General features: G+C 44.8%; 1 protein-coding gene across 1 annotated transcript in view; it reads right to left on the bottom strand.

Moving 5' to 3' along the window:
* NOL9 (nucleolar protein 9) overlaps positions 1 to 23612 on the bottom strand; it is a 455387-nt gene that overhangs the window by 235200 nt on the left and 196575 nt on the right. Inside the window, exon 7 of the mRNA XM_044055607.1 lies at positions 17265 to 17362. Coding sequence (XP_043911542.1) covers positions 17265 to 17362 — 98 coding nt within the window. The remainder of the gene's footprint in view (positions 1 to 17264; positions 17363 to 23612) is intronic.

The raw sequence follows: 23612 nt of genomic DNA, 5'->3' as shown, positions 1-23612 counted from the left end.
ATTTAAAACAGGAGGAATAGCAAGAGGTCTGTGCTGGGGTAATAGAAGGAACTCTCGGAGCCTTTTCTTAGAATCTGAGTAATCCTGGCCTTCCCAGTGGAAATGTTCCCTCATGGTATGTAATGTTTCCCCAAAGGAGTAGTCTTCAGGGGGAGATGCTGAGGGAATAGAGTCTTCAGCATCAGAATCCTCATAAGGTGGAAAAGTGTAATCCTGTTCCTCAGAAGAATCTGAGGAGAGAGAAACCTGGTCAGAGGATGCATAATCCTACTCTTGTCTTGGTCTTTCATCAGGAAGGGGGCTGGGAATTCCTGATAAGGGTAATTAAATCTTCAGCCATCTTAAGCATCTGTTTCTTAGGCATGGGGCCTTGACCTGTAGACTGATGAACAGTTTTCTTAGGTTTCAAAGGAGTTTTAAGTTTAGCATAAGATTTAATGGGGAGTGTAGTCGGTCTGAAGACACCTTCTGCAACCTAAGGTGTTTCCTCTGCACTGGTGTCTAAATCTGCTCTGGTGTTGGTAGATGGCTGCGTCGGCCTAGTAGAATCCGCGTGGGAGTCGGCAGCTGTCTGGGGTTCCAGCTCTGCGGTCATCAAAGGCTGCGTAGGCGCCTCACTGAAAACCGGAGAACCGGCAACAGGCCCAGCTGAGGCCTCGGGGTCTGGCTTATTCCTAGGCTGCCTGTCCTTATCCTTGCGTTTTTTTAAGAATTGCAGTCGTTGGCTGCTCCGACGGCATGATATAATTGAATTTCTTACCAAAATAATGCCGTGCGAAGTCAAAACTGCATTTGATAGTGCGTTTATTAAACCTAGCGCAACACCGACAACCTGTGACGTCATGGTCTGGGCCTAGGCAAGGAATACAATAGGAATGGAAGTCCTTATGAGGTATTTGCTTCCCACAAGAAATGCAATTGTTAACTTTTTCTGACATTGGACTGAGGCAAGAAAATGTTCCAATGGGGTACTTAGCTTTACTAAAGACTTCGGACTGAAATTCAAATTGAAAATCTCAAGTGTCGGCCGACCGGCACTTGCAAACTGTTTTCTGCTTCGGGCACCGCGCGGCAAGAAAGACTGAAGAAAATGGCGTTGGATGCCTCTTATATACCCCTGATGCACTGACGTCAGGGAAGAAGCGACAGCAACCGACGCCAGATCAAGACTTTGGAATTCGGGCCAACTCCGGGACCGCCTGATGGCAGGATAACCCAAGTGTGATGACTGCAGCAGGGTAACACGATGAACATCTGGGTTCCAGAATCCAGGGATCCTCCAAGTGATGATGTTGAAGAAATGGGAACCATATCTGCCGAGGCCAATGAGGGGCTATAAGGATGATGGTCCTTCCCAGGGATTTTGCTTTCTGTAGAACCTTGGGTATCAATGGGATTGGTAGAAATGCATAGAGGAGACCCAGGGGCCAATCATGTACGTCCCTCGGGGCTTCTCCCAGAGGGGGAATCAGGGCAAAGTAGCTTTTGCATTTCGTGTTCATATGACTGGCAAAAAGGTCGTAGCAAGGCTGGCCCCACCTGCGGAAAATCCTGTTCGCAATCTCTTTAAGGGACCACTTGTGTGGCAACAAGATTGCCCTGCTCAGTTTGTCTGCTATCACTTTGGATCTCCCTGGGTTGTGCGTTGCCAACAGAAAGCGCTAGGACGAAACAGCCCACTGCCAAACTCTGAGGACTTCTCGGCAAAGGGGGTAAGATCTGGTCCCCCCCCTTGCTTGCTCAAGTACCAGACCACTGACATATTGCCTGTTTGAATCTCAATCGTTCCTAGAGGAAGAGAGTCATGGACGTACTGCAATGCCAAAAGTACACTACAGAACACTGATATGCATGTGCGACTCCTGATCGATCCATGTGCCTTGGGCAGTCTTTCCCTGAAAATGCCCCCTATTAGGGAAGCGTCCGTGGTCACAATGGCTGCTTGAGAAGGTAGAACAAAGGGGCGTCCTATAGTGACATGGAGACGTCAACCACCACTGGAGATCTTTCTTGCAAGAGCTCATAATCAATATCGTGTGGTCCATGGGTAGTTCCTGGTAAGACCATTGAGTGAACAACAGCCACTGAAGGATCCGCATATGCATTCTTGCAAATGGTATGGCTAGGATTGCTGCAGCCATCATACTCAATACGTTCAGAACTTCTGAAGCTGGTGCTCTGTCTTTCGATACCAATGTGCTGACACAGACTCTTTCTATTGGTAGCCTTAGAGTGGTGGTTGAGGTGTCTAGCTCTGCTCAGATAAAAATGATATGCTGCGATGGCGACAAGGCAGACTTTTCTAAGTTGACTGTAATACCTAAATGACTGCAGAGTGTACTCCCTTGCCTGAATAAGTTGATGTCTGGTGGTGGTGGCAAGAAGCCAATCGTCTATGTATGGAAACACCTGGAATCCTAAAAGCCTCAGGTGAGCAGTGACCACTGCCATACATTTGGTGAACACTCTGGGGGCTGTAGTGAGACCAAAGGCCAGGGTTCAAAACTGAAAATGATTGGCTCCCAGCCAGAAATGCAGGTGATCCCTGAATGGCCTGACCATTTTTATATGGTAGTACGCATATTTGAGATCTATCGAGTACATCCAATTGTCTTTCCTAAGAAGGGAAGAATACACTGAAGCATGACCATCCGGGACTTCTTTTTCTTTACATATTAGCTGAGTCTGCTGAGGTCCAAAATAGGTCTCCAGGCCCCCGTTTTCTTTGGAACCAAAAAGAATCTTGAGCAAGTTCCGGACCTTGTCTGGTCTGCTGGGACTGGCTGGATGACCTTTTTCTAGCAACTTTCGGACCTCTATTAGTTGCTTGTTCTCCTTATGGACGGGGGGGGGGGGGGGTGAATGGTATGAAGTACCCTCTGGAAATGATACTTTGCACTCGGCTGTCTTTTATTATTTCTTGCCAGGCATGTGGGTACAAAGATAAGCAACCACAGACTGCCTCCAGAGCAGGACAGTTGGGCCTCTTTTCAGGAGCGCTGATAGGGTTGCCCAGAGAAGTGATCTCTGTCACCATGATGTTGCGGACCCCCTCTGCCGCAAGGGCGGTGTCTTCCACTATTACCCCCTCCTCTGCCTCTGGAGGGGGGTTCACCATGTGTGTCCTGAAAGGCTCCTTGGGCTTTCCGGAACCACATTTTCCCTCCCCTTTGACCTTTGGGAGAAATTTGGTAGGGGTGGAAAAACGGACTCCAACAGCAGAGTCTTTCCCTCTTGTCCACACCTGGTCAAGGTTTCCTTCACTTTAGGCCCAAAAAGGGATGAGCCATCAAAGGGGGTGTTAACGAAGGATGACAAAGGGTTCCGCGAAGGAACACAAGTGCATCCAGGAAAGTATTCTAAGAGCGATTCCTGTACCCGCTGCCCTACTCGTTCCATCAGCTGCATAGGATGAGAGCCGCATGGACGAGTTGACAATACAATTTAGGGTAGAAAGCTGGGCAGCAACTTTGTCTGAGGCACCTGCAGCTACTGTACCCTGAAGAGCATCTCTCATCTTCTAAAGGAGCTCTCTCTGCAACCTAGTAAAACGGGTCAAGTAGTTCAGTGAATGGACAGCAAAAGTCACTGAACTGAAAATGCGTTTCCCATATATCTATCCATGATCCTAGACTCTCTATTAGGAGGATGGACAGACAAGGAAGTCTCAGAAATTTCCTTTTTGGTGGCCGCCGCCACCATGGCATCAACTGGGACTCCTTTGGATAAGAAAGTTTTGTCTGGCGGGGCTGATATAAACTTGTTAGGCCTCCTAGGAACAGGCTCCATGGACTCTGGTGACTCCCACGTCCTTCGAGAAACCAACTACATGAGCTCATCGAAGGGCGGAGAGAGGTGGAGGGTTGAGACCCGAAAGCCTTCAGGAGAACTAACTTATCCTCAGTAGGGCTTTTGGACTGCCAGTCACCCCTCTGCCCAAGGATCTCAAGTATCTCAGCAAAGGAGATATCCTCAGAGGGGGGACCGTGGGGACCCTTCTGGCTCATCAAAGTCAGTGTCAGATGTTAAAGACTCCTGTGGGGTCTCCAAGTGTCTCCTCTTGCACAATCTCTTCCTGGGGACCTCCTCAGTGGGAGCCTCTGGGGCGGTCTTGGAAGAGCAGGGGGCACCCTGTGGGGCTACCTGAGGCTCTGGGTCGCTACGCTTAGCCTGGATGATGGAAGCAAAAACACAGGCGCTTTAGGAGATGAGGAAGCAAGACCTAAAGTCGAGGATGTCGTTAGAGACAGAGCTCTCCTCATGGCTTCGAAGGCACCACAGCTCCGATGGGAAGAAATTGATAGAACTGAAGGAACTGTTAAACCCTCCCACACCGAGGCAGTCGGCTCAGAGCCAGGAGGTAGGAGCCGAGCTCATCCAAGCCAAAGCTCCGAGAGGAAGAGTCGGCACCGACAGGTCGGTCCAACTATCCTCCCCAGATCCGACTAGAGAGTGTTGGCTCCTAGAGTCCCCAGTAACTGTTGAGGACGTCAGAGTGGATGGAGCCGACAACATTGGAGCAGGTCTCGGCTCTGAAGGCTCCATAATCAGCAGGTCTGCTTCTTCTGCCTCCGAAAGGCCGATATGGCTAGGAGTAGCAGCCAAAGCAGGAGTAGTGGTCTTCGGCTCCGAAGCCACTTTGGTCGGAGCAGACAATTTAGCAAGGCCTGGTGCCTGTAAAAGCTTCTGCACTAATCGATCCATATCCAAATCTGAAAGGCTGACAGATGATCTAGATGAATGCAACGATGGTGCCGACTGGAGCAATGATGACCGAGGCACTTCTGATACCGTCTCCAAGGCTGTGGGCCGGCTCCGAAAAGAAAAGACAGTCTGCTCCGAAGTCTGTGGAGCCGATGTTGCAGAGTCAGACTTTTTTGATTTTTTTTTTTTGAGTGCTTGGAGTCCTTGGATTCATCAGAGGACTTAGAAGATTTGCTGGCCACATCCTGGTCACTCAAAGCCTCTTGAAAGGGGTGTTTAAGCAAACCCTTGTCCATTAACTTCCTTTTCCTCTCTAACAACACTCTTAAAGGAATGGCAGATAGCACAAGATTCTTGCAAGTGGACAGCCCCTAAACAACACACACAGGCAACATGTCAATCAATCACTAACATTTTCTGACTGCAGTCTGGGCATTTTTTAAAACCTGACTTGGGATGTCTTTATCATCCACCATAACTACTTTAACACGCAACCAAATATTACTAAAGCTACTAGGCTCTAAGCACACACACAGAAACGAGCCCAAGATAAAGAATCCAAAAAATTTTAAACTAGAAAAAGCTGTATATAGCCACTAGAATATTTAAGCACACACTCTACAGAAACTATGGCCAAAACACACGAGGCCAACAGAAAAAGGCTGTTTACAGCCACTAGAAAAACTACTCAAACACAGACTACGATATAACTAGGCCAAAACACACGAGGCCGATATTTTAAAGAGTAATAACACACAGGAAGAGGAGCTTTATAGGAAGGTATAAAAGCTAACTACCTAATTTTATTTATCAAAAGTTTAGCAAAAATTATTTAACCAACTGCTAAATATAAAAAGGTTTTAAATTGTACTGGCCCGAGCTTGCATTGGAACCTCCCGATCAGATGCCGCGGCAAACCAGATCTGAGGTAATTCACAGTGCATCAAGGGGTAGGGGCTTGGCCTCGAGCTACTGGAAGACCTCGAGTTTTACATATGGCCTTACCAGAGCTGATGGATCAGCTCCGAACCCATCAGTCAAGAATGAACGGCAATATTGAACAACTTCACATCTGTAGTGTTGTCTGAACAATTTCAATGGGCCTTGTTTCAGTGGGAGTTGGAAGGCCTTTACGGCCAAAATAATTGCTGTCATCTCTCCGATACCGATATGCTCCTGTTTGATGGAGCCTGGCCAAGTACCCTGCACTCAGAGCCCGTGGCTGCTTAGCACGCCAGATCCGAGGCATCTGTGTACATTTCCTGTACTGGAAGGGGGGCCTGTAAGAGTAGACCTGGGTTGCAATTCACTTGATTCAACCACCATTGAATCTCTTTCTTGAGGCAAGGCAAGAAGGGGATTTTGTACTCTAGAGGATGAGATTGCTGAGTCCATATGGACTAAGTACCACTGTAGTTTCTCATGTGGCGTCTCACCAATGGTAACATGGGAATGGTCAATGCCATGTGACCCAGGAGCCTGAGATACTACCTGGCAGTCAAGTCTGTGGCCTGAAGGACAGTGGGCGGGTACTGCCTTAAGTTTTCCACTTTTGGAGTGGTAGGAAAGCCTTCATGACATCCGTTTTTATCCTGCACCCCCAGAAAAACTAGGTCCTGAGAGGAGGTCAGGTTGGACTTTAGGTAATTTTCTTGAATCCTAGTGCCTGCAGGAGAGAGAACTGTCTGTAGATGGAGCAGGATGGATTCTTTGCAGTCCGCCTGAATAAGCAGGTCTATACAAGGGAAAACTTCAATCCCTTTGGTCCTGCAGAAACCACCACTGGTGCCAAGCACTTGGTGAAGACCCCTGCTGCAGTAGAAAGCCTGAAGGAGGCCACAGAGAATCGCAGGTATCTCCTGAAATTCCTCAGCTTCAACCTGGGAGGTGATTAAGGCCTGAGCCTAGGGCTTATCACAGCAGGAACCACTGGGGAGGCTAAGGGAGTAGCAGGCCTTAGAGCCAATAAAGGCATTGAAAAGATTCTGTGAAAAAGCCTGCCTGTCCGTCTCTCAGCTGGGGGAGAAATATGCTTCTATTTCTCTTCCTTTTTAAAGAGAAGGCCTAGCGGGCTTCGGAGCCAAGGTAGGCCTGGGGTCAGTTACCAGCAAGGTAATGGAGGAATCTGTCTGGGCGGCTGGTGCAAGCTGAGGTTCCCCTTTGCCATCAGAAGCTAATGTCTGCAAAACCTCCAAGGACATGCTTTCCTCTCTGGGTTATGTGGCTTCAACATCAGTACCCGCTGTATCCATTTCGGCAGCAACCGATCACTCCTCCAGGCTGACGTCTGCCACAGGAGGGATGCAGGGTGGAGGAGGTGTAGCTACAGATTCAGGCCTAGCAATTTTGGCTTTTCTTAGGCTGCTCTACAGGCTGACCGGACGGCCCCTCCATACCTAAAGCTAAGCGCTTAAGGCACTGATTCTCCAGACAGATGTTCAAAGTGTGCAGTCTGCTACACAAGGTTTTCGGGACGAAGACCTGGCAGATAGCGCAGGACTTATGGTCGTGCCTAAACAAAAAAGGCAAAGCTTGTGGGCATCTTACTGGGGATCTGACAGCACTTAAACTTTCCCTTCCTGGATGACATGAACCCACGCAGGCATGCAGTGACCCAAAATACAAAAACATCCCCAACGGGGTACTTATCTTAAAATTTTCGATCGGATGGCCAGTATGGCAGGAACAGCTGATGTTCAACTGGCGACAGAGAAGTTCTGAGGTCTGGTTCACGCAGACGTCACTTTTATGGCCCGCATTCCCTTAGCCACGTCAGATGTCCCATACACCTAGCAGTGACAAGAAGCTTTTGTATACTGGCCGGACGTTCAGGTAGCAGGAGAAGGAAGCCCAAGAGTCCAGAATACTGTAACAAGTGAATAGGACATCCACTGTTGTCTGAACCAAAAGGTGGTTGCCACCAATATCTTTGGACAGCCCATCTGGAGGTTTAAAAAAATCCTAGGTATCAATGGAATGGGTAGAAAAGCAGACAAGAACATTCTTGTTCATGGGAATAAGAAGTCATCTGTCTTCTGGGTTTGTATGCAAGGAATTGTGGAGAATACTTAAACTGTCTGTTTTGAAGGAGACAAACAGATTTATTTGATGTGCTCCTCACAGCTAATCACCATCTGGAAGACCTCCAGGTGTAATCTCCATTTGTCTGGGTTTGCTCAGGTCCTGCTCAGCCTGTCTGATATAACATTTTACTCTGTCAGAGTGTGTGCTCCCTGAACAGTCAGACTGAGCTGAATTGCCACCTCCCAAGCCATCATGAACAAATCTGCAAAGAAGGAAAGACCTGGTACTCCCCTTGTTTGTTTATTACACCACATCACCGTGGTGCTGTCTGCAATAAGTCGTCCTGCAGACCAGAGATAATTTACCGCTTTCAAAGCGCTGATTACTACCATCATCCCTGACACTGATGTGCTTTTCTGTCCTGCTTGTTCCACAGATCTTGCCCTTTCATGCCTTTTGATAACCACCCCCAAAGCAGTCTGACAACTCTGTTGTAACAGACTGAAGAGAAGGTTTCCACTAAGAAGGAAAGGCTTTGGTTCAGAGAGAATTGGTCTACCCGCCACAATACCTCCCTTCTCACAAACCCCAGTCCTTCAATCTGAAAGGATAAAGGAGTTGATGCTGAGACCAGAATGACCTGAGGTACCAGTGAATTTCTCATATGAAGTCCAGCTAAGGGAATCATGATAATCGCACAAGCCATGAAACCTAGAATCCACAGAAATTCCTTGGCAGATGACAGATTTGTTGGAAAAGTTCTGGAAGATTTCTTTATACAGTTCTACTTTGCCCAGAGAAAAGCTCTTCCTATGAAAGCATCCAGAAGATATTCCAGAAAAACTATTCTGTATGAAGGGATAAGGGATGACTTCTGTAAGTTCACTTGAAACCCCAGGATGAGAAGGAGCTTCTTGACACGTCATAGACAATCTTGACAACTGGAAAAGAGTCAGCAAATACAAGACAATCATCCAAATACGGAAAGCTGTGAATGTCTTTAAGTCTGCAGTAAGTAAGAAGTTATGTACTCACCATAACGTTCCATGTTGGTAGTCCATCTCACCCTTCATTTTTACATATGGGTTCGGAGCCGATCCTCTGCTCAGACTCGGCCGATTTACAAGCTGGAAGACTTCTGGTTGGCTCGTGGTTAAGCAGGTATCCCATGGTGCACCAGTACAATCCCCAGATCTTGTTTGCTGCTCACTAGAATAACAACCATAAAAACAAAGAATACTAAAGAGTCTCCAACCAAGGGCAACCAAATTATTACTTCCAGATCTTCCAAGATGGGGGCAGGAGGGCGGGTTGATAAAAATGAAGGGTGAGATGCACTACCAACATGGAACGTTATGGCGAGTACATAACTTTTTAATGTTAGGTAGTTCGATCTCACCTTCATTTTTACATATGGGACAGTGCCCTTAGCGCCTTATTCTCGGGTGGCACATTGGAAAATACTCTTGAGCACCTTGCAGCCAAAGGATGCTCTACCCCTGGATGCCAAAACCAATTTGTAATGTGTAATAAAAGTGTGAGGGGTAGCCCATGTAGCTTCTGCACAAATATTATCAAGTGGTACCCTGGCTTGAAAGGCTCCAGAGGTAGACAGCAACCTGGTAGAATGAGCCTTAATCCTGTATGGTAAAGGTTTGCCCTCAGAGATATAAAGGCTTACAACTGGAAATCCAATTAGATAAGTGTTACTTTAGAAACTGGTAAGCTCAATCTAGAGTCAGAAAAGGAAATGAATAATTGATCTGATTTCCTGAAAGCCTCAGTCCGCTGTAGATAACGTATTTGCCTATTAACGTCTAGCTGATGAAAACGGTACTCAGCTGCATTACAGTGGTTAGGAAAGAAAACTGGGAGTTCTATTGACTGGTTTAAGGTAGCATTAGAACAAACTCTGGGGACAAAGGAGGGATTAGTACATAATTACACCCTGTCTTTGTGAAAAATCAAATACGGTGGCTTAATAGACAAGGCCTGTAGCTCCGATACCAGTCTAGCTGATGCGATAGCTACCAAAAATAAGGTCTTCCAAGACAAAAACTTTAGAGAAGATGAGTGGGAAGGTTCAAAGGGGGGAGAAGTCAATTTGGAAATTTGGACAACACAAAATTTAAATTCCAAGAGGCCACAGGTTCTTGCAGAGGTGGTCTCAATAGAGTGGCCCCTTTTAAAAAGGTCTTGCATAGCTTATGAGACATTAAATTGGTATCACTGGTATCTGGAAAACCTCAGTGAAAATGAGAAATCGCCGCTAATTGGACTCTGAGATAGTGGCAGCGGCAGATCCTTGCTGAAAAAGCTCAGAAAGAAAATCCAGAATCACAGGGATAGAAGCAGTGTATGGATCTACATTCATTTTCTGTGCCCAGATAGAAAATCTTTCCCATTTACTGCCATACAGACTCCTAGTTGAAGGTTTATGGGAGGACATAAGAATATGCAACACTGAGGATGATGCATCATGAAGCCTGACTATGGATGGAACTGGAGCAGCCATGCTGTCAATTTGCGGGTGTGGATTGAGGGGTGTAGAGAACCCGACATGCAAGTCAATAGATCTGGAGCTGGGTCCAGAATCCAAGGATCATCCAGGAGTAGAGGCTCGAGGAAGGGGAACCAGACCTGACGAGGCCAGTAAGAAGCAATGAGGGTCAACTTGCTTCCCAGCAGACTGGCTTTCTGAATCACTTTGGAAATGAGAGGGTTTGGAGGAAAGGCATACAGAAGTCCCATGGGCCAATCGTGAGCCAGAGCGTCTTCGACAGACTCCCACAGAGGGGGAATGAGGGAAAAACAGCTGCTGCATTTGGTATTGACTGGGCTGGCAAAAAGGTCGCAGCAAGGCTGTCCCCATTACCGGAAAATCTGATCCACTGTTTCCCATTTCAGAAACCACTTGTGAGGCATTACGATTGCCCGGCTGAGCTTGTCGGCTATCACGTTGGTAGTCCCTGGAATGTGCATTGCAACCAGAAAGCGCTGGGAAGAAATTGCCCATTCCCAAACTCGCATGGTCTCTCGACAGAGTGGGTAAGCTCTGGTACCACCCTGTTTGTTGATATACCAAACCACCGACATGTTGTCTGATTGTATCACAATTGTCCCTAGTGGAAGAAGGTCTTGAAATGCTTGCAACCCCAGAAGCACCGCCCTCATCTCCAGAACACGGATCTGCAGATGAGCCTCGTGTTCTTGCCATGTGCCTTGGCCAGTCCTGCCGAGATAATGCCCCCCCCACCCGATTTAGGAGGCATCCATGGTCACAGTGGCAACGGGTTGAGCCGGAACAAAGGGACACCCGTGATTAGTTGATTGGGAGCTATCCACCAATGAAAGTCCTTCTTGCATGATTCTGTCAGCAGGATAGGATGACTCAGTGGGAGAGATTGGAAGGACCACTGGGAAGACAGAAGCCACTGGAGAATTCTCATGTGCAACTTGGCTAATGGTACCAATAGAATTGTGGAAGCCATAGTCCCGAGGAGCTGAAGAACCCACTTTGTTTTGACTTTTCGCAATGGGAGAAAGCGTTGAACTTGGAAGATTAAGTTCTGTGCCCTTTCGGCGGGGAGACGAGCTGTCATGTTCACTATGTCTACCTCTGTGCCTATAAAAATCACAGATTGAGAGGGCAATAATGCAGATTTTTTTCCAATTAATGGAGATCCCTAAATGAGCACAAAGTTGAATCGTAGCGTCCTTGTTTTGAAGGAGTAGATGCCTGGCGGAGACAGTCAGGAGCCAGTCATCCAAGTACGGAAACACCTGGAATCCCTGATGTCTCAGGTGAGCTGTCACTACTGCCATGCATATGGTGAACACCCTGGGGGCTGTGGTGAGACCAAAGGGCAGAGAGCGAAACTGATAGTGACTGGCTCCCCGCCGGAAGCGTAGATGGCTTCTGGACACCTTGTTTTTAGGCATCCTGAAGATCCAGAGAGCGCATCCAAAAGTCTTTCCTTAACAACGGAGTATAGACTGCAGCGTTACCATATGAAACTTGTCAATCTCCAGTTCGTTTTGGAACTAAAAAGAACCTGGAGTAAGTTCCGGATCCGATCTGGTCTGCTGGGACAGGCTGGATGACTCTTGAGCAACTTGTTGATCTCCACAGTTGCCTGATCCCTGTGATTGGGTGGTACATATGGGATCATTTTGGGAACAAACGGTGATAGGGAAAAGGGTATGATATAGCCTCTGGTAACAACTCTTTGTACCCACATGTCTTGGGTGATTTAGCCAGGCTTCTTGGTACAAAGAAATGCGACCCCCAACCGGTCCCAGAGAAGTGCAGTCGGGCTCTACATCTGGAGTGCTAATAAGGCCATCCTCGAAAGGAATCACGGCCTTGTTGGTATTACGGACTGCCCCTGCCTCTAGGGTGATGTCTGCCGTTTCCTCCTCCTCTGACTCTGAAGGAGGATTCATCCTGTGGGTCAGGAAAGACCCTCTGGGACTTCTTGAACCACATTTTACTGCCCCTTTGACCCTTGGGGTATGGTCTGGAAGGGTCAGTAAAACACACTTCCATGGCAGAAAGAGTCTTTCCTTCTTGCTCACACAGAGTGAGAGTGTATCCTTCACCTTGGAACCAAACAATGAGAAACCATCAAACGGGGCGTTGGTGAAAGCAGACTTGAACAGTTCAGCAAAATTACATAAGCGCATCCAGGAGTGGCGCCTCAAGGCAACTCCAGAACCCGCTGCTCTACTCGCTCCATACGCAGCATAAGAGATAAGTCACATGGAGGGGTTAACCACAGAATTGAGTAGAAATCTTGTCAGGAACTCCCTCAGTACATGCACCTTGTATGGAATCTCCTAACTCCTTGAGGAGATACCTTGTATGGAATCTCCCAACTCCTTGAGGAGATCCCTTTGCAACCTAGTGAAGTGCGTGAGACAGTTCAGGTATCGAAGGGTAAAGGCTGCTGGAACTAAAAATATGCTTCCCAAATCTGTCCATCTGTCGAGACTCCTTGTTTGGCGGATGAACAGATGAAACCGGTAGGCAGCTTACAGACTGGCTCCGAGTAGCAAAGTCAACTGCTGTGTCAATAGGTTCAGAGATAGGTTCCGAAACACCTGTAACAGACTCTTGACACCACTACAATGCTCTCCTTTGGCTCCGAAGGCTGAGGAGTCGAGGAAGTAGATTTGGATTGTTTCGACTGTTTAGAAGGTGGCTCCGAGACACCAGCCGGTGCCGGAGAAGGCCTTTTTAAGGATTTTGATTTCCCAGACTTAGAGGAAGCCGAAGAACTAGATAGTGCTTCCCTCAAAGCATGGTTTCAATAGACCCTTGAGTACGAGTTTGTTCTTTCTCTCCTGTAACACTCTAGGAGAGAAAGCATGGCAGAACAAACACGACTCCTGTAAGTGGATGGCCCCTAGGCAGTAGGCACAGCTACTGTGGCCATCCCGTTAAGGACATCTTTTGGGAGCATTTCATGCACTTTTTGAACCCCGAGGGTTTATGCTCCTTACTTTCCTTATACATATTACACACACAACCCAGAGAGATTGAAAAAGAGAAAAAGGACGACTAGGTCCTCTACAACGGGCCTAGCCCTAAGGAGTTGCACGAGGACTAGGTCCTCTAACTTAAACGGGCCTAGGCCGGTGTAGTGAAACTAGGTCTTCTAACTTAAAACAGACCAGACCGGAAAGGAAAGCCCATGCACACGAGAGAAACCGTAAATGACAATAAATTTCTATATTCCTAAAAAAAAAACAGGTAGTATACTTGCAATCCTAGTAAATTCATAAACAGATTCCCCGCCAAAACAAACCATGTCAAAATAGCAGAAACTAACTGCCAACGGTGACCAAAACAGGTCAGAATTAAATACAGACAAGACAACAAGAGCCCCTGCTGAATAAGAGCGGAAAACCGCCAAAAACTCTACCTAATAATCAAAAAATGCGCAAGGGTGCCTAAAACTAACTGGCTAACAGGATACCAACAACAACTAGTAAACTAAGTTGCACTCAAAAAGGGCAAGCAATACAACTGCCTAATAGATTAGCAATACTAAATATACAATAAAGGTTCTAATAAAGCATTGAATACGTTAGAATATAAAGAATTTTGAAAAACTTAACCAGAGCCAAGAGAAGCCCAACCAAACTCATCGACGCGGCAAACGAGATCTGGGATTGTACTGGTGCACCATGGGATACCTGCTTAGCCAGGAGCTAACCAGAAGTCTTCCAGCTTGTAAATCGGCAGAGTCAAAGCACAGGATCGGCACCGAACCCATATGTAAAAATGAAGGTGAGATCGGACTACCTAGCATCAATTACTGAAGTAAAATTACACTTTGAAAAACACCCATAGTTCATAAATAGACTGAATAGACTGGCATGCACGTACATGCTTGAGGCTCAGAAGGTCAAGTCGAACTGTGCGTATCCTGCACACAAAACAGTCAGAATACCAAATACTTGCCTCCCTTCTGGATCCACGTTAGCACTTGATCCTGGGTCTGGAGCTGTAGGGAGTTAAGGCATTCAGTGTTTTTTGGGTATGTGGGTATTCGTCACACCAACTTTTGAGCTGGGGTTATGTTTGCACACCTCAACCTTCCCAGTCTTGAGCATCCAATATAAATTTACATACAAAAGGGCAAGACAGAGAACTGATAATGTAAGCCAAAACACAACAAATCTTGTGGAATGTCTGAAATTCTTGCCAACAGGAATGTGATGGTAGGTATCTTTTAAGTCTAATGTTACCAAGAAACTAAGTAAAGCAATGAGAGGTAAAAAGGTTTTGAAAGGACAACATTTTGAACTTTGGGACCATGACAGAGACTGAGAAAGGTGAGGTCTAGGACTGGTCTCCAAGTTCCAAATTTCTTTGGTACTACAAAGATATCATAATAAAAACCTTCGCCCATATGACTTGGGGGCACTAGTTATATATCCCCTGAGACAGCATTTGCTCCAAACGCTGAAGGAATGCACGGATGTTTGATTTACAGAACAGAGAGGAATCACTTTAAGGGGTGGAGGAATTCCCATTGCCATCTGAACCCTTGCTGGATAATTTTCAATAGTCACTTGTCTGAGAATCTGATGCCACTGGGGAAGATGCAGACCTACATTGAGGGATAGGATGTCAGGGTTTAGGGGCCTGTAAAGGGCAAGCAGTCATGCTGACATTTTGGACAGTCTTTGGCTATAGGATTCTTTCATATTCGAGCCTCCTTGCCATTGCTTAAAGATGGTTTGTTAGCACCCCTGCTGCTTAAATTGCTTTAAGAGAAGAATCCAGAGTTAGAAAGTTTTAATTAAACTTAGAAAAGGAGGGTTGGACACTTTGGATGACCAACTGAATCAATTTCTCTCTTTCATCAAATCTCAAGTACCTCAGCAGCAGAAGGGTTTTGTCAAAGGGAGAAATTAAATTCTCAGTTTTAACATCTTCTAGTAAGTTATGAGAACATAACCAAACAAATACTTTCATACCTTGCTCAGCAGCAATAGCTCTGTAGATAGTATCAGCAGAATCATAAGAACACTTTAGAGAGTATATTTTTTAAATGGGAAGCATAGACAATTAAGGCATTTTTTTCCTTTTCCCCTGAAGGACCATTAACAATCAAATTTCTTACATTCACAAAAGAAGCCGTTAATAAATTTCAACATGTGAACCTGGCAGTTCAAAACTTTGAAGTTAAGTAGCAGAAGAATACACTTTCTAAATCTGTTAAACTTCTGCATCCTTATCAGATGGAATGGGATTAGCAGCAACAATCGGTTTAGTTTTCGATAAGGAAAAAGCTGCATGGTCTGATTTAGGATTAGAAAACATTATGAGTCAGTTTCTATAACACTGATAGTCAGTCAAGCTGTTAAGAAAACATCCTCTAAAGCTGACAGGAAGGATAGCTGCAGGCTGTGGAACATACAAATGCAACACATTTTAAATGGAAACCGGGATTTCATTCTGCTGCCACTGAAATACACATTGCATTTTATCCAAGGTCTCAGAAAAAGACAGACCTGGACGGAAAACAAACACTTTTCTCAGAATCAGAATCTTCAGCTTGAGAAGTCACTGAAGAAAAACATTCGGCTATTCCTCGTTCTTCTGACAGAGTTGGTGACAGAATGTAAGGGATTTTTTTTTTCTTTTTCTATTTGAAGTGAAGAAACAGGATTTGCAGCATTAAAAGCAGAAATTAATTCCTTAGCAAATCCAAGCAAGTCTTCCTTGTCCAAAATAATAGAAACAGGAGAAATAACATTATGCTTTTTTTTCTCTTTTCTTGTATGACTCTCCCTGCCATGAGTCGGTCTTTTGCTGGGGACTAGCTTGGGGATAGGGGCACCCTATCCAGGCTGCAGTACATCTTCACCTGCTCCTCCCTCAAGCCAGACAACAGTGGTTCTACCATGCCCAGCTAGAACAACCCTACAGCCTCAGAGGAGGTGTCTTAACTCTACATTTCTAGTGGCTTCCAAGGCAATACACTAGAGGGAGAGACCTCAATGAGTGGGTCAATGGAACCAAGTGCAGCCACAGCAGAGTCATCCATACACAGCTGAGGCAGTGCAAGGCCAGCCTGACACCCAAAATCTTCTTAGAAATTTTCTTCTTATGGAAAGAGGAAGGAAAGGCCAAGGAGAATGGTAACTCCACCATGGTCCATCCAAGAAAGAAGCCTGAAAGACAAGTACAGAAGCCTGTGAGAGTCGGTAAGCCTCGACAGAAAATACAGTTTTTAAGGCAAAATATGAAATGACAGTCCCAAAAGCACAATATTCTAGCCCTAGCACTTAAGTTCTGCATAAGTATGTAGCAAATGTGCAGAAATATAGATCTTACAAAGTTCTCATACAGGAGCTTACCGAGTACAACTTTCCTCATGACAGTCGTCCATAAAAATTAATTTTCCTAGCATAAAATAATAAACTTACCAATAAAGCAAACATTTTCCTCAGAAAAATGAATATGTAGATGGTTTTCCCCAGTAGGGTACATATTCACCCAGCACAGAAGGACTGCTAGCCGACCTTCATTCCGGCAGGAGCAGGAAAGTTCTGAAGCTTCTGGCCCCAAACTGCTCTTTTATGTAGCTCTGCTCGTGCCCCTAGCACTCAGGGCACGTGGAAGGTGCCCTGAAGCTTTGAAAGCTGGCCAGTGGTCATATATTAGGCAAGTTACAGCCCATACAGCTTAAGACTACTGCAACACTGATCTAATGTTGATCAGCAAGCAATAGAAAAAGGGTGAAAATCCAAAGTATCTCCTCCTTTGCAGAAAGATAAAGGAGAACATGCAGATGCACGATCTCACACACACAAGCTGGTGTTTTGATGAACTACACTAACCTAATACAATGGTTAGGCATGTAAAATTTGGGACATTCCACCTCAATTACTGAAATGCTATTCTGCCATGTCAGAAAATAGTTGCCATGCATGATTGCTACCAAGATCATCAAAAACTTACAAGTACGCCAGAAGACAAAGGCAATGCTGAAGCCACAAAGCTTATGATAACTTACCAAGAAGGGGCTCTGTGACCTTAACTAGCGACAGGCATCCAGGAGGTGTGAACTCTGTCTGTCCAACATCACACTCAAGGTACTCCACACACGGAATGCTAAAATTGATGGGAAAAACAAATTCACATTAAAGGAAAAAAAAAAAAATTACATTAATCCAAACATGAGTGAATTTATCCAAGTATTATACAGATTTCCTCTGATATCAAACTACAAGCAAATTCAGGCATGATGGTAATCAAGAATAGGCTCAAGGATTAGGGTTACCACCTGTCCCACTTTGCGAGGGACAGTCCCACTTTGGGCAGTTGTGTCCTGACAAAAAATTGTTAAAATGGCAAATGTCCTGAGATTTTTTGATAAAATTATTTCCTATATTTTATGTAATAGTTGCATAAAACAGTTATTCTGTATCTAAAATACCTAAATGTTGTAAGATACAGAATAAGCAACTAAAATGCTACAAGAATAAGCTTTTATTTAGGCAAAAAAGTTACGTTCTATCCTTTGTACTGACCGTGGGTATGGGTCGGCCTGTAAAATCTGATGTTTGTACCAAAATGTTCCACTTTGGCCATTTGAAAAGGTGGCAACCCTATCAAGGATTGCTATGCAATCTTCTGCTTCACAACACTATGTAATCAGTAATGGAGGTGAAACACGCTTAAGATGGTCTGAAAATACTTAACAGCATATTAAAAACAGGGGAGATGTGTGGAAATGTGAAATTATTAAAGACTGCAAAAGCTTTAACAAACATGTATTTATTTTCTTCTTTTGTAACAGAAAGTCCCATAGCAGATAGTCTCAAGCATGCAGAAAAAGATTTGCAAGCTTCCTTTTACTTGATTAAAAATGCAGAATGCTGCACAAAGCTAAAAATCTACTCAGGCTAGTCAAAGGGAGACATGACAGATAAGTACAGGATTATTTATATGCACCCTGAAATATATTAAAATACAGAGAACATCAGGTATCAGAAACAAATAGGAAAATTACAATTTGGGGTTCGAGTCCCAGCTGGTGTAATATAATCTTGATACAAGTAGAGCTTTTAGGTCTTTTATTCAAGACTCTGAGGGTATGGAAAGTCCCAAAGGGTGAGAAACAAGCTTTTCATCAAAAGGAAGAAAACTTTTACTTGCATTCTGCTTAAATATTTTAAGCTCTAGTTATAGGGACCAGAGTGGCAATACTTTTATTGTACTTTTCTGCTTTTTTTCCATTTTTAGCCAAAAAATTCTGTTTGCATTTTTTTTTTTTTTTTTTTTTACTTTCTTCTGGAACTTTAGTCAGACTTTTCCTTTACATTAAAGCAAAATACATTCTAGGACCCTATTCAGCACAACCCTGACCAGTGGATGGGAAACTGTAAATTCATCCTGTGTCTGCACCTTTGACCTTCACAGAAAAGTAAGGGGAAATAAGGAGTGAAATTTGCTCCTGATAAAAGGGTAAGCAGTTAGTGGGATTTCAGTGGCTAGTCTACAAATGATCAAACTAACCAACGGCCTACTCTTCAACCACTGTGTCACTGCAGTTAGAGTCAAACTCATAAGCAGTGACAAGTGGTAAAGAAGCCCGGTAGTTATGTGGCTGGCAACAAGCAAAAGTACACTGCTACCAATTCTACTTCCTAGTCTAAAGGGATGTTAAGCAGAGATGATCATCTCTGGGAGTATGCCACAAGGTTTGAGTAATGATTATGAAATGCCTATCATATCCTGGTCATGTTGCTGTAACCAGTACTCAGTGCACGAGCACCACCTGTGAGTACAGCTAGAACCAAGGCCCTTGTGTCTATATGATATAGTTTGTGGACAAAGATCAAATTCAACATTTCCAGCTAACCTTAGAAATAGGAGACACAAAGAGGTTCGTGGTCTCACCAAGGAAGCCTCAAAAACTAGACCAGACAGACAATTTCACTGGCATAAAGAATTCATGTTCTACGCCAAGTAAAGACAGATTGTAACCACCACCCCTACCCCACTCCTTCAGCATCAAGGAACAGCCAACTATTCACATAAACTCATTATCCGCTTCCGGGGTAGAAGCATACCCCTCCCTCACAGCAACATCTTTCTCTCTGGAGTACACAGCACAATTACTAGTTCACCAGATCACACCCCCAGTAGGATCATTTTACTGGTGATAGCAAGCAGCAAGTTCAGAAATATGCACCTGGCAAAAAAGGAGTGAGGGAAGGAACGAAATTGCCTGAGTAGTCTACATGTGAAAAAAAATAATGCACTGTTAGTGGTGCCTGCAGCCTTTCAGAGTGTTGAATTTTAAAAACAGACATCATTCAAAGGGCTACAGTGAAGTCTGGTATTCCACCTGTGACCTAGAGGGTGACAGGACTAAAACAGATTACAAAGAATTAGTCCAGATAAAATTTAGTCAGTTAAGTAGGTAGAGGGCCGAAATGTTCTTGTTCTAATACATTACACTGCACAAGTCAGACAATGGGATGGTCCAAGGGAGCTGACTGGACAAAAGTCTGATGGAAAACAAGCAGCCGATCCCAAAGCTTAAAGGTTAAACCCTTATTTGAATATTCCTGAAAGACCCCAGCTCAGCATGCTATGGAACCTCATTCTTTTTTTTTTATCAAACATGACACACCATTAGCTATCACTACAGAACTATATTTAAGAAAACAGTTTCGCCTGAGCTTCATCAGGTCCATCTAATAGAGTGGTTTGTCTGCCTGTGAAGACATGATCTACGAACCACGATGCTTTGCCAGAGATGGTCTGCACCTGTCACCCCTGAGATTCCGGTTACTGGCTAAAGTTCTTGCCACTCCTATGTGCCTTTTTAGGCAAGGTTCAAAGGATAAAACCACCTCCGTAACAGATACAAGCATGCAAAATCTGAAGGTAATGCTACTCAAAGCTAGAAGTCTAAACCTCAAAATGCACTCTCTCGAGGCACTCCTAAAAATGGAGAACATTGATATCTATGCAGTAACGGAGACCTGGTTCAATACTCCAGCGAGCACCCCTGCAATACTAGGCTACAACTCTTACCACACTTTTCAGCAACAAAACCAAGACCGGAACACTAAAGGTGGAGGAATGTCCACATTCACCAAGGATATTCACACCTCCAGACTAGTTGCCCAACACAATGCATCTGAAATTCTCCAATGGCAATTAAGACTAAGTAAGACTGCAATCTAAATTGTAGCTTACTGCAGATCTCCCACCATGCCCCCAGATTCTCACTACACCTTTCTAAACATACTGGAAAATATTAAGATACAATCAAACACCCTAATACTGGGTGATTTCAACTACCCTGCCATTAACTGGGAAAACAACAGGTGTACCAACACCTTTCCCCAATGGTTCTTGGAATTCATGGGACTCCAATATCCTAGACCTGGTCGTTACCAACATGGGAGATAGATGCTCTACATCAGTGGTCACCCCCTCATTGGTCAGGTCTAACCATAAGCAAATCCTCATCCCACCCCCCAAGTAAGGAAACTTCCGTAAAAAACTTCTCCAAAGCCAACTTCATGCTACTGAAATCAGAAGCGACAAACTTGATGACACCCATGCAGACGGGATCTGAAAGTTCGACTGCAGAATCCTACACTAAGGCACTGTATGAGTACATCCACTCGTGCATGAATCGTGCCATCCCATATAGAACCAAGATGCTCTCCTCCAAAAAAAGGAAGCCAATCTGGTGGTCCCCTGCTATAAACAAACTATACAACAGAAGGAAGAAACTGTTGCAGAAGAGAGGAAAATCCCAGGATGCAAAAAACTCCATCACCAGCCTCAGTAAGAAGCTGAGATCCCTCAAAATCCTCAAAAGCTAGCTACGAAAATAAAATTGCCAAAGTTTCCAAAGACCTATTCTATAGTTATGTCAAGAATCAAAATGGCAATGCTCAGATCTGCTCTGAGCTACAACAGAATGGCATTAAATATACTGATCCCAAGGATATTGCCAATATCCTGGCAGATCAAGTTAGTGCAAACTTCACCCCCCTCTCACCCCCTAATGGGGCCATCTCAATACCAAAGATTGCCAAATTCCGGTAATCATGGCCACACAGGTGGAAACCACACTCTCCAAAGCTAACAATACAGCATCCATGGGACCAGATGACATCCCGGGCTGTGTATTACATGAACCACAAAATGAACTGGCACCTCACCTTAGTGTCATGTTTAATTATTGCCTCACCACAGGCTTCGTGCCCACTGTGTGGCACACAGCTACAGTTATCTCACTCCACAAGGGGGGATCCACCTTGGATCCCGGGAACTACCGTGCCATCCGTCTGACAAGCCTGATCTGCAAGGGCATGGAACTTATAAATAAAGACAATGGCAACTTTCAAACACTGGACCCCACCCAGTCTGGGTTCATGAAGGGCCAATCTTCTCTGCTGAACCTGATTGACTTCTTCGAATCAGTCTCCAGAGCTGTGGACGAGGGTAAGGCGGTCCACATAGCCTATCTGGACCTCGCCAAGGCCTTCAACACCATCCCCCACTCTTGAATCACAGATAAACTTACTAAGTTGGGCATAAATCCCTACGTCACTCAGGTTGCCAACTGGCTTACTGACAGAACCCAGACTGTAAAAGTAGCAGACTCCAAATCCAGCTCTAGACAAGTGGAGTGCCTCAGGATTCAGTCCTGGGACCACTCTTGTTTTGCATCTACTTCTCTGAAGTACAGGCCAACACTAAGGGACTCTAGCTAACAAAGTTCGCAGATGACTGCAAACTGGGAGCCATTATTGAAACCCCAAATGATGTCCACTTTTATTAGGCATCTGTTGGGTTGTTTGTTTCTGATAACTTGTTGCAGTTGAACTCTTTTTTTCTAGAGGCTCTTTTAGCTGTTTAAAACTTTCATTTAAAGGCTCAATGCTGCTTTTCAGCTGTGAGAAACATTTCTGCAGTTTGTTTCCCACCCTCCCTCCCTGTTGGTATAGTGTTTTATAGTTGGTGGCTTTGCAGTTGCCCGCCCCTAGTGTAAATTTGATCTGGGACCCTCCTCCCAGTCTATTCTACCCAGTACAGGGAGAACATTTGAGAAGGCCAATCAGCTTAGTTTCTGCTACTCCTTTCTCTCTTTCTTTCTCTCTTTCCACTTAAAAAAAAAATGTATCTGCTTTTACTGTATTTGTGTTTCTTCCTACTTTATTTTGCTTTTGCGTCATCTTAAAAGTACTCAATTGTATTTATTACTGCTGGTGTAACTCATTCTAAGCCTTTTAGCACTTGGGCTTCAGACCAGTTGTTTTACATTAAGAAGGTTTGTGGTCTGCACTGTAGTGGCAGAACAGGTAGCTTACATCCTTCTAAGTTGGAAACTGCTGATTGAGGGCTCAGTGTCTGTTACTCTAAAAGTGCATTAATTCTGGTTTAAGCACTCGGGCTTCAGGCCAGTTATTTTACATTAAGAGGGTTCATGGTCTGCACTCTTGTGCAGGAGAGGCTGGACTCTGCCCTTCTGAACTGGGAATTACTGGTTAAAGGCTTATAGTGCCTGCATATCTGAACTGCTTCTTACTGAAATTGATACACCTTGTTTGCTGTAGCATAGACTAGATCCAGGCCTGCTGAATCTAGCTTTGTTTGTATGCTTGTTTGTTTGCTTGTTATTTCCCTGGAACGCTAATTCTACCTAAAACGTGGCTTTTCAGCACTTCTGTGGATCCCTATTGATATCTGCATTGCTTACTGTACTTATTTCCTTGTTTCACTTGAAAGAAAGTTACTGTCTGTCGGTTTTGCATTTAAGTTACCTGTAACACATTGCATTTAAGTTACCTGGCACTTGCTCACTAAGTCAGCACTAAAAAATTAAAAGCACTACACCCTCACAAACTCCCCTTGAGTACCTTGTTCCCCATTGGCCCTTTTTTTCAATTATAAAGGAATTCCCAATACTATTCTAGCATGTCCAAAGGTCAGTTGTCAATCTCCTCTCCGGTCCAGCTGGTGAATCTGGGAATCTTGAGGCAATGTTACAACTGCCTCATGTACACAGACAACCCTTTCCTCCTCCCAACAAATTCCAACACATGTGAGAGATGCAACCATATAGCCAAACTGGAGGCTAAGCTCTCTCAACTCAGTACTGGCGTAACCAGTCAGGAGGAGAAGGAAACCATACTCACTACAATTCCAGTCTCACATAGACCTACCACGACAGCAAACCAAACACAAACACACAAAAACATACTCGGAGGCTCTAAATAAAATCTGCCTAAGCAGCAGAGACCTCCAAAGCAGACACTCAAGCAACTGCTACCCCAAAACAAAACACGTGCAACACATAAGCTCACAAAGCTAGTGTGCTGAACAG

The sequence above is a fragment of the Protopterus annectens genome, chromosome 14.part0, assembly GCF_019279795.1.
Source record: "Protopterus annectens isolate FY-2018-M chromosome 14.part0, PAN1.0, whole genome shotgun sequence".
Lineage (NCBI taxonomy): Eukaryota > Metazoa > Chordata > Ceratodontiformes > Protopteridae > Protopterus > Protopterus annectens.
Note: the sequence above shows the minus strand (reverse complement) of the source record. Positions and strands in the feature narration are given on the sequence as shown.